Source organism: Centruroides vittatus, unplaced genomic scaffold (genome assembly GCF_030686945.1).
Source record: "Centruroides vittatus isolate TY-2023 unplaced genomic scaffold, ASM3068694v2 contig_341, whole genome shotgun sequence".
Lineage (NCBI taxonomy): Eukaryota > Metazoa > Arthropoda > Arachnida > Scorpiones > Buthidae > Centruroides > Centruroides vittatus.
The window spans coordinates 1299554-1311686 of NW_027122166.1; the positions used below are offsets into that span (position 1 = coordinate 1299554).

The 12133-nt window shown below is 30.8% G+C and overlaps 1 protein-coding gene across 6 annotated transcripts in view; it reads left to right on the forward strand.

Moving 5' to 3' along the window:
* The window catches only part of LOC136974071 (putative polypeptide N-acetylgalactosaminyltransferase 9), a 44959-nt gene that overhangs the window by 16397 nt on the left and 16429 nt on the right, over positions 1 to 12133 (forward strand). For 4 of the 6 annotated variants that reach the window (XM_067268843.1, XM_067268847.1, XM_067268846.1 and 1 more), the window contains exons 2-3: positions 6894 to 6981; positions 10887 to 11368. In XM_067268843.1, coding sequence (XP_067124944.1) covers positions 10953 to 11368 — 416 coding nt within the window. In that variant the 5' untranslated portion in view covers positions 6894 to 6981; positions 10887 to 10952. Of the gene's footprint in view, positions 1 to 6796; positions 6820 to 6893; positions 6982 to 7228; positions 7355 to 10886; positions 11369 to 12133 lie in introns of those variants that run through there. The other 2 variants (XM_067268845.1, XM_067268848.1) reach the window with 2 other exon arrangements.

Consider the following 12133-nt stretch of genomic DNA (forward strand, 5'->3'; position numbering starts at 1 on the left):
TCTGTTCTTTTGACCTACTTTGACTATTAATTTCTTAAATTTCAAAATTCGTGACTATATGAGAGAAATCTTCCCATTTCCAGTTCTTAAATGTCATTCATCCATGCCTAAGTTACCATTATCCGTTATGCGAATTTAGATAAAATTCCAAGAAAAATAAGAGGGTTGAGTCGTATAATTTCTTTAAAAATATATTTTTATTAACATTTTTCGTGATTAAATTGTCACTGGACAGAAATTTCTCATGTTTTGTGCTTAAGGACTTGGTTCAAAACTAGTTTTTCTTGAAGTTCTTCTTTGGTTTACTCTAATGAATTTGATGTTTTCTAACGTGTTTAGAGGTACGTAAATGTTTTAAAAACACTTTTAAACCTTAAAAATTCAAAAAATTAATTATAAAACCCAAAATTTATAAATGTAATTAACTAATCTTCAGAAAATTCATCCGTGGTCTCGTAATTGATTACACTTAGATTCGACCGTCGTTTAGATTAAATTTCAGACTGAATGAGATTTTAAATGAAGAACTTTAAAAAATTTCCAAGTTATTAACTAGAATAACTTGCTTTTTCTGTGCTGAACGTGACTCTAGAAACCTAGAATGTGTTACCAAACTGGTAAGGAATACAGAGAATATAAATACACCTGATAAGCAACTTCTTTAGTCTCGTGATTAAATTATATTATAAAAATGGAGAATATTAATGGCCCTCTATTTTATAATTGCACTCTTCTCCAAGTGCAATATTTAATATTGACTTGGAGAAAATAATTACAATATGAAAACTTAAGTATATTTATGTGAAAAATTTTAAACTGTATTTTTAGATACCTTCCCTGCCAAATTTCTTAAATGATTACGAGAAGCGTGGCAGATATTACAGGGGTGGAGTGTTTAGTTCTTAAGAGCATTAAACTTGGGATTTCTTAGCAGAATTTTCAGAATTTGGGCGGAGGTAAAACGCTTGAGTTACTTCGAACGTGCATCCAAAATGCTATTTTTCAACAATTTTAACGGTCTTGCAATATAAAATACTGCATTCAATTCCAAATGAAAGATAATAAATTTAAAAATGAGCAAGTCGAGTGCCGTCTTCCTGGAACGGAGAAGAAAACAAAGGCGAGAGTAAAATTAAAAATGATTGAATAATTGTTTTTTTTTTTATGAATGTTGTGCCGTTTGTGAACTTTAACCTTAATAAAATAGAAAACTTTCCTCTAATATTAAAATAGAATTTGGTCATTTATGACGGAATCTTTGTCTGATTAAGGTCATAGATGTGTGGGAGTAGACGTTCACGATTTTCTTCCTCCTGCTTTCCCCTTCAACTCGAAGACAAATGCTTTGACACAGTTTGTAAGGACGTTTCGACTCTGGGATATTTCTCATCCTCCAGTTTGCTACGCACATTTTTTAATCCTACTTTTTTTTTGAAACATTCCAAGTAACTTTACTCTTTCGATTTTTTTCCCAAGTCTCCCCTCTCTAAATGACTGTAATGCTGTGAAAAACGATTTAGCCCAGGATTCGTTAAAGTATTCCTTCCAGTAAACGAAGCTTATTGATATTTTTTTGGTCTCAGAATGAGGTTAATTTGCAGTAAATTCTCTGACAGCACAAGACCAAAATAGCATTCTTACGACGTAAGACGCAACGGGTAATATATTCCACATTGGAATTTTTATTTTAAACATTAAATATAGTTTAAATAATTCGAAAATCATTATGTTAATACATACATTATAGTAATTTAATACAAAAAAAAAATTGATGTCAACTGCGGAAACACGCTCAGATGCCGCATAAAATTCGCACGCACGTTACTTAAGCGAAAAAATTCATTTCTAACGAAACTAATTGAACTATAGTTTACTTTCTAAGAAAACAAATGGTAAATAATCGTACAATGCAAATGATATATTAATAAAAGAATTATACGTTAAAACAGAATTTCCAAGTTGACATTCATTAAATCGTTTACGTGCCGTGACGCTAATACATCAATTTAACGCGCAAATATTTCATTTTTTTAATAAAAAATTATTATTTTCTTGCTAGAAATGATACTGTAGAATAAAATTTTTGATAGGACCGCTAATATCCTAGTATTAAACTGATTACACACCGTGACGTTATAAGGTAGGAGATAATAAATGAACGTCTCGCGATTTTTCTATTCTTGTTTGTTTATATAATGTTTTTATATATATATATATATATAAATGTATATTAATATTCTAAATCTTAATGTTTCTAACAAGTAGAATATTTAAATATTTAAATTTGAAAAAATAGAAATAAAGAGTACAGTAAAGATAATAAGCTAAGAAGTCGTTAAAAATGGCGCATTAGTTATTCAAGAATCGAAAGTTTTGGTTATAAAAAATAAATTTTTGTTTAATTTTATTATTTTATTTTTAAAGATAAACTTTGGTTTCTGACGATAAACACGGGAAATAACGATAATAATTTTTAGTTGTTATGATTAAAAATATTCGAACTTTGTTTTCTGTATAAGCAAAACGAGAGAATATATATTTAAATTTTAACGACTTTCTTCGAATTTAATTTTAGTATTTATTAATAATAATCAACTTTGTACTTTTAAATTATTGGAAATTAATAATAGCTGAAGTAAATTGATAATTTTATTTTTACTTGAATTTTCAAATGAAATTAATTTTAAACTTATCGAATGTGAGACGGAGGACGAAATTTTGGTTTTATGAATATAAAACGAGTTATTTAATTGGTTAAACGAACGATCCCGTGATTGGTAGCCAAATTTTTTAACTTTTCAAAATCCCACAATGCATTGCCGACGATATATTGCGCATTGCATATTGGGAAATTGACACACTAATAAAAGCGAATCGACAATCAATGAAGTCAGTGACGTAGTTAGAGTGATAGATTAGGGAAAATATTCGAGTAACGAGGTAACTATCAACAAAATTCTTTCGAAATTCCGAAAGAGGAAGCTAGACTGATTTTAATTAACGAATTTTCCGAGAGTAGATATTAAAAAATGTGCAGAATTTTTTCCTCTCTCCTTTCGCTTTCATCCCTCTTATTTCTACTTTATCTCTCGTCTTTCTCCTATCGAAACACGATCTCGGTTTACAGTAGGACAAAAAAAAAAGCTCGTAATAAAGTTGTTTCTTATCAATGAAGGTGTCCCAGAAACATGAGATGAAATTTGAAAATGCTCGTGAGAAAAGCTCTCTCCGAGAATGGCAACAATTATAATTTTTCTGTAGGGTATAATTTATTTTATTGTTGCTGAAAATTTTGCATAAAATAAAATCTTATAGACGTAGAAATGTTTTTACTATTATTATTCATATTTTGGTGCATTTATTTTATAAAAATTGAAGAACGCATCGTGGACTTGGATAATCGTCACGCATATACTGTATCACTCATTAATGTCTCTAGAGGGTAACAATTTATGCGCAAACATAAGTGCACGAAAGAAAATATTATACAGAAATGAAAATACTTTTAAACACGAGAAAATTTAATAAACACTTTTCGCAATTTGCATGCGTGTTCTCGATGTGTTAATTGTCTCGAGTGTTTGTGCTCCGTTTCCTAGTGTACACAAGAGAGAAACTATAATACCCAATTGTGTTAGCTTATTCCCGATAATGCAAGATCTCCAGTGAATTTACTTCAAAGTTTCGAGTTTCTTTGCTGGAATAAAATTTATGCCGGTAAAAGAAAAATATTATTCTCTATATTATATTCCTTTTTTTCTCCAACCGCTGGAAGATATTAACAGACCATTCGTCGCCCTCGACTGGTTTATTTTTTTTTTTTAAAGAACTCGCTTAGTATAAAATATGTCTGCATTAATAGAGTCGTAACGTTTATTCTCAAAAGTCATTGATTTTTCACAAATTCCTTTTATCGCTTTTAGTATCTCGCCATTTGTTGTATGTTGGTAATGTTCTTCTCCTTTCTAATGTTCAACCAGATAACGCTTTCTCTTCGTCCATATTCTTCCACCCTGCCAGAAAATAATTCCTGCAAACTAATTAAGCTTCAACTGAACAATTCGAAACGTTGCTGACGTGTTTCCGTTAGTGAAACACATCAGCCAGTCGAATCCTTTACAATAACGATGTATCGTGTTGTTTTGCGATTTACACACGCTTCTAAAATCGTGTTTCGTTCGTTATTGAAGCGTAAAGAGACTTTAAAATAAAGGATTCGTGAAAGTGTCGCGCGATAAATCGCTTATCGCTAGCGATTTATCGCGCAAATTTCATTGTAAATAACAAATCGCTTACATTTTTCGAATATATTAAACGTGATACATCAAAATATATTTGTCTATTCGCAAAAATATTTGCATTTTTAGCATTTTTTTTTTGTTTGTTTGTTTTTGAAAACACGGTTTAGTCTTTTATTTAGTTAATTAATTTAGTTTATTTTAATGCTTATGCAGTAATTAATAGGTATCGAATTATCGAAATTATGCTACATTTTAAAACAGAATTTTAAATCGAAGTTGGCGGAAGTTCTAAATAAACATTCTGCCAACTTATTTTAATATTTTCTAAACATTTTGGCTACTAATAGCTGCAACGTTAAAGCATTATAATGAGTGTGAACCGCGTTATATGGTGATTTATGCAAAAAAAAACGTGTGTATGAGTATGTATATACGCTAGTCACCCAATTTTTATGATCTGAATACTTTTAAAAAAATTACTGTTGACACCTCATTCTTTTAATTGTTTTTCAAGGGTAATTTTATACTTTTCATTCGCGTACTGTTTAGAAATCGAACTAGAACGAGAATTAGGTTAGATGCTCTTGAGCTAGAAACTTCCTCAGTTTTGCAACATGCAGAGACTTCGTAGTGTTGTTCTGTGTTTAAATAAAAGTTATCTGGAGTCGTTAAACCGATTGTGACGCGAGATTACGAGAGTACAAATTCCTATCGAGATACAAATAATATATTCAGCGTAATAGTAAACCAGAATGATTTTTGCCAATTTAATAATAAAGTAGAAATAATTTAATAATTTACATTTGTTTTTTAATATCTAGCATGAATATTTAAAATGAAATTTATTAGCTTGGCTTTTTACTAAAAATTTCAAAAATTAACAGTCAAATTTTCTATCATTTACATTAATTAAATGTATTTTTTAATGTATAATAATTAATACAGTAATGATTTATTAAAATGATTTTTAATTAGATTTTTTAACGTGAGTAAGCGTAAGATTTCTCTTCTACAATCAAAAATAAACAAGATAATGGATTTATATATATACAGTGTATAAAAAGAGGAGAAGGGGAAAGACGAAATTAATTATTGCTCTCTTCTTTCAAAGTGTAAAAGCAATATGTTGCGTTTTGTAATTAATGTCGCAGCGCGAAAATCCTACCGAAGAACGACATCACTTGACACATTTTTCACCAATTAAATCATTCAATAATATCAAATTTCTGATTTACTACTATTGATGCTCCCCGGGGAGAGAGGGAGCGCCATCGAAATTTGGCTCCAAGGTAGATGATATCCCCCGTGTTCTTGTTTCTGTTAAAATGACGCTTTCGGCTGCGAGAGGGAAAAACAGAAAAAGAAAAAAAAGGAAAAAATGATTTCGGTTTCCGGAAAAGAAGAATAGCTGCAGGCAGACATTTTCTGTCAAAGAAAGCAAGTCGCTCTTTTCTGTTGTTCTCATACTCGTTTGTTCGTGTCTCCTCCTTTTGTTCTCTTTTATCCATTGCCAAAAATCCCTTCCTTCGAAAACAATGATATATCAAGTAAAGCTGTATTATTATATGAGATTCTGTAATCATCTTCCTCTTCTGTTCGAACATAATAACTTTCCTGATACAGGACTCTACTACATTTTGATCCTTGACAATGTTCTAGTTATATCCACAAATCTATCTTACCCCCTTTTTTTCCTGAGAGATATCGGAGATGAATATATATTAACTGCACAAAAGAGCTTAAAAAATTTCGAAAAAAATACATCTTTTCATTGCAAACAATGATATCTATTCTGGATTTTATTATTAATTTTTCTTATTGAATGCCATATTTTTCCCCAGTGTGTCACCTCGATTTTATCGCATCGCTGAATAATAATAAAAATATATATCCAACTGAGGGCTTTGTGACTTGGCTGGAAGCAGGAAATATATATACACAATATAATAATTATAATAGCCTAATAAAATAACTCTTTTATCCTCCAAATCTATAAAAAAATAATAATAAATAAGTAATATAAAAAATTTTTTGAATTCAAATAAATAACGTGACCCGATTGGATTATTTCGGCACGTGCTCTATTCAAATTTAAAATTTTTAAAATTATTTCCCGCGATTGGTCGATGTGGTCACATGATCGGTTTGAAATTTAAATTCTAATAAATTGATGATGTCTATGGCCTTTTTAATATTTTTAATTAATTATATTTTATTTTACGTACACGAAAATGCAGATTCATATTTTAAAAATACACTTTCATAAAATTCTACAAATTTTACGTTATGTGCTAGATATTTTTAAAAAATTTCAAATTAAAATGGATCTGATCGGAAGAGTTATGACGTAATTATAATAAACTTTCCGTTCCCTATCCGTTATCAATATGATTATTATTCTCATTAATATTATTCGATAAGATAATAAATTTATCGGATGTTTTTTACGATCGTTAAAAATGTAAAAATTCAAATATCCGTAAAGTATTTTTTTCTTTAAATGACACGGAGGAATCAATTCGTGCGGGATTGGTAGCGTGACGTGTCACGTGACTGGATGAGTAACAGCAGACTTGGAGTACATTTTTTAAATATTTTTTTAAACCGTTATTATTATTATTGCTAACCATTTTTTTAATATTAATCTTGCAGGAAGTTCTGTTTCCTTGAGATCATGTCGGATTTGTTTTACGAAGATAGCCTAATAGTTGATTTCTTGCAAAACAGGACGAAAGATTGAGTAAGTATTTAAATTTTTCCAATTTAACTTTAATTAACTTCATTTAAATGCGTAAATTCATAAAAATTGACCACCAAATCGATAAACCAAACGTAAGAGATCTTATATTTATAAAGTCTGACGTCTTCCAATTAAATTGCAGATTAAAATAATTTCTCGACCGGATAGGTTTATTCGATTCGTCGTTGTAGCACGTGATTTATTCGACCTATAAGCGTTCGTAAAAACTTTTTTTGAATTTTTGAATTTGACGTGGAATAAATCATGTGTCCATATAAGTTTAAAATTATAAAGTTGGAGTAATAGGAAACTACTTTAAAAAGTCTGATGGCTTAAAGAATGTGTATAATTTGACGGCGTGAAGTGGTTGAAGGTATTGCGTTTATTAGCAAAGAAACGAGTAGAAAATTGCTTTTAAGAAATACCAGTCATAAAAATAAGGGGAAAAAAAGGGAAAGTTTTCTTACTCATAATGTATTAAACTTCAAAAGTACAGAGGTTGCGATGGAAGTAAATGACTTTGTTTATTAGATGTCTGAACTAAAGCACTTTCTTACTGTAAATTGGGAAGTTACAGTGAAGTATCCTGTTCTTTAATTTTATTACTCCAAGTTAAGCCATCTGGAAATAAATAAAACAAGTTTTCTTCATGATTTATACAAGGCGAAAACGTTCGATTTAAGTGTACAGTTTTTAAGATATTGAACTATTTTATACTTTGTATCTTACTCCACTTTAACTGGGTCGTTAATAGTTTTCGCTTGGTAGTATTAGAGAAAGAATCGTATGACAGTTTCGTTCACATCTGTCTCATTTCCGCTCTTGCACTCTCCAGATGGAAGACTTTGAATACATCCCTGTCAATAGGACCTATATCGATCCATGTTGGAAGTGAAAAAGTTGACAGGCTTCCAGAAAGAGATTTCTTCAAATTTGTTGACTAATTGCAGGGTTTTGTTGTATTCGTTTATAGTTTTTGCGTCTACACATGTAATGTTTCTGTTTTGAAATCTTCATTATAGGTTTTAAAGCTTGCTTATTATATATCACTTTTTGCTAGACTCTGACATTGATTTATCATACTGCGGTGCCTTTGAAAGTAGAATATGTTAAATTTAAACACTTATCCTTGCGAATTGACTCTTCTTTTTTAAAAATCATCTATCTGCTCCGTTATTAGCTTGATAAATTTACGACCAGCTGGTAATAATGTTGCAGGTTCTGGTTAATAAATTTTGATTTAATATATTCAAAAATTAACGTTTAAATTGTTTATATCATTCGCAGATAGTCATTAATAGACTACAGACGTTAAATTACTTATAGCTCATAAAAGTTTAAATTGAAGTTTTTATATAGATTGTCCTATATAAGTTATACGAACATTATTCATTTCATTTTTTTTTCTTTTTTGAAAAAAATAAAACACTATCATGAATCAATACATAAATGCCTGCAATGATTGAACATAGCACTCCGCTGTACTCATAAATTTATAACAATTTTTGAATATTTTCTTTAAATTTTTCTCACCCAGGTGAGACTGAATCTTGTTATACTTGCTTCTAGTGGTAATAAATGACTAGACCTGACGTTTAAGCCCCTTTACTTGACTCTAGACCATCTTCTTGGATTTATGATACTGCTTACTGGCTATCTAGTAATGTATAGCTAGTGACTTTTTAGTCTGGAGTTTTCAGTGCGGCTTTTCAGAAAGAAAAAAACTGTTATTTTTTTTTTCCTTTCTTTCTTTCTAGCCGATGTTGCAAACCTAATTTGTGACCTTTTTCTCTTAAAAGTGTTGTCTTTTCATCTTTGAAAGAAGCGGGGGAAAGGCAATTGAGAAATATCTGAAGAGTTTTACTACCGACTTTTTAGATTAAATTTGTTTCATTGAAGTTTATTTCGATCTATATGGAAATTTAAATATTGTTTCTATAGAAATATTTTATATTTTACTTTCGCGGCTGTTATACAGTATATAACAGATGGAAAGTATGGCGATCGGTCGAAAAACACAAAATAATTTTGGGGGGTTTTCTGTATGTATGGATGATTAGTGTTTGTGGGGGACACGATTTTGTTCCTCCACTTTGAAGCTTAATAACTCTTGTGATTTTTGTCGAAAATTTCTGAAATTTTGCAGGGAAGTTTGGATATTAGAGAATTGATGCTTTTAAACTTTGATAGACGACGTGGAGAGATAGAGGAAGGTCATGTGTAGTATCTCCAATAGGGTCGGATTTTACTCGTTATTAGCATTTACAATTTTTTTATAAATCAAAATTTCAAAATTAAACTTTACGCCATTTTATAGTAATTAATAATATAAAAAGTTTTTAATAAAATGTAACAGATGGCGCCATACGCAATTTTAAATGTTTTTGCCGGAAAGTTAGTCAACTCATTGCTGGATTTTTATACATTTAATATCTCATACTTTAGGTTATATTTCTATTAAATTTATGGAAAGACAATTAAATATTCATCGACTAGCTTAAAATAAATTTAAAAAGTGATAAAAGCTTAATAATGTCACCAGTTGGGAACTCCACTTATCAGATTACAATTACAATAAGTAATCTTTTACATTAATAAATCAACACGTGTCTTACAGTTTCATTTATTTAGTAAGAGTTTCATGCGTTCTGATGATTGTATTCATGCATGCACTTACATATAATAAAGTTGGTATAACTTATATCATAAAAGCTTAATAATGTTAACATATAAAATCAATCAAATAAGTTATGATTGATCACGTATGAAGAATTAAAGGGCCCGAAGTAGATCCCAATTTAATTAATTTTGCGAAAATTTTCGACCTGACTAATATAATTTCGAATCAATTTTTTTTAATTTAATGTATTTATCTTTTCAAGGCAAAACAATTTAGCCAAACCATTTAAATATAGCTGTGTCACAGGCGTGAATAATTAGGTTTAGTTTAAACTGTTTCAGTCATTACTATTACTCATTACTTCTACAAACATACATCCCACTCAGTTAACTAGGTAATGAAACATTGCATATAGTTTTTGTTATTATGTATCAGTCTATTGTATTTAAATATTATTTAACTATACGAGCATCAGAACTTCTCGTTTAACTCTACTGTTTATATACTAAATTTGCCCCCTTCTTGCTGTTGTTTTTGTTCCTTTTTTTCTCCTCCTGCAGCTGATTAGCAACATTTCCTAATCAATTAATGATCCTTGCCGCAGTCAGGTGGTTAGCCTTAATGAGCCCACCACTATAATTAACAACCTTTCCGGTTACTGATCGGTATTCCAGTTACTGAAGTATAGTAATTCAGCCGATAATGTACTGTACATCGTATTATAGATTGTCTGCCCCGTCTTATTAGTATTAAATCGAATTTCTTAGAATAGAAACACACGCACTTTATCTGCCGTCGGTTTTCCATATTTCATTTCTTCTAAGATTTATTTATAAGCGAGATTTATTTTAATTAGAAAAATATTTTTTGGAAGAAGAAAAAGATATTGTGAAATTATTAATTATCCTCCTGCCGAATGTCATCTATCATCTCATGGATTATTTTCTGTGAAAATTGCACAATCTGTTTCCTTCTTGTTTCTTTTCTGAACTTTATTAAAATGTTCTCCAGCTATGTAATTAGATTGGCACTTATAAACACTTTCACTGCTTATTGCTTGCTTGTGTGTGTGTGTCTGTGTCTGTGTGTGAAGAGCTTCTTAAACATAATTTCGAGTGAAAAAAAATTTTTTTAAGTGGTGCAATTAAACTAACTCTTCGTAGTTCATTATAATCTATTTCCGTATTGATCATGCCAAATAAATTACCTCATTATCATTTATTATAACTACGCTGTACGCAAAAATTATTCACAGACGCTAACAATATATATATTTTTTCCTCAGGTTTGGCCGTACCTATGTTAGAATCGGACTTTCGATCCTTTCGACCTTTGACCTCCCGAAATCACCATGCTGCTACCAAGGAGACGAAGTCTCATCCTCAAACTTATCCTGTTAGTTCCCATCACGTGGTTCGTGGTGACCCTGCTATTGACCCACGGCGACAAACTACATCCAGACACCAAAGATGACCTAGATGGCAGGGCAGCCAAAGTGGTGCTTCCAAATTCTGTATACATAGGAAAAGGTGAAAACGAAGGGGTCAGAGCTCATCAGAAGCGAGAGAGCATGGAGCAGAAGGGTGTCCTACCTATTCCGCACGAACCAAATGGTCCTGGTGAATTGGGTAAGCCCGTAAAATTATCCAATCTCACGGACGAGCAGCAACGCATAGTTAAAGAAGGATGGCAGAAGAATGCATTTAATCAGTACGTCAGCGATATGATTTCACTTCACAGGAGCTTACCGGATGTTCGGGATAAAGAGTAGGTTTAAAATTTAATATATTATTTTCAAATTTATCTCGTATACATTAATAAAAACGGAGGAAAACGCTTCAGAATTCAGCACTCTCTAGATACAAATCGAAATACGATTTCATAAAATTCTAAATTTATCCTTCAGACAATCGTGAACAAAACACTCCATGATTAATGGTTTAGATTGGAGAATAGCTTGCCTTTCATTCAGTTATCAAGAGTTTGTTAATTGCACTCTATATCATTCCCAACTAACCAATTTTATGTCATGTACAACATTCTGCTAACGTTACAATCTAATTTATAACCCAGCTACACAAACCAGAAAGATATCAGATTAAATAATTTCCAAAAAAAAAAAAAAAGGAAAATTTCTGCAGGGGATGCATCCAAAAATGCACTTTTATTTTGTAGCTTTGGCAGTGTCCCTCCTTGACTTACAACAGTGTTGCTAGTGACTTCTATTTCTTGGAGTGCCTGGATTACAGCATGACTGTTCAGAGCACATCTCTCTCTCCTTGGCTTTTATTACCGACCCCATGAAGTAAGACAAAGCAATGGAATCACGGATTTTACTGCAACTTCGGATTTTCGTTTAATCTATCTTTGTTTCCTCGACTTTGTTTCTATCTAATTGCTCTTAATGCGGTCTAGTTGTATGCAATAAAATAGACCTCAATGTCTTCCCTTAAGATAATGATTGAGATTATGTTTATCAGCCTTTTTTCCTTTAATTCTAAGGGTCTGAGTCAGAGCTTCTTCAATTTAAAA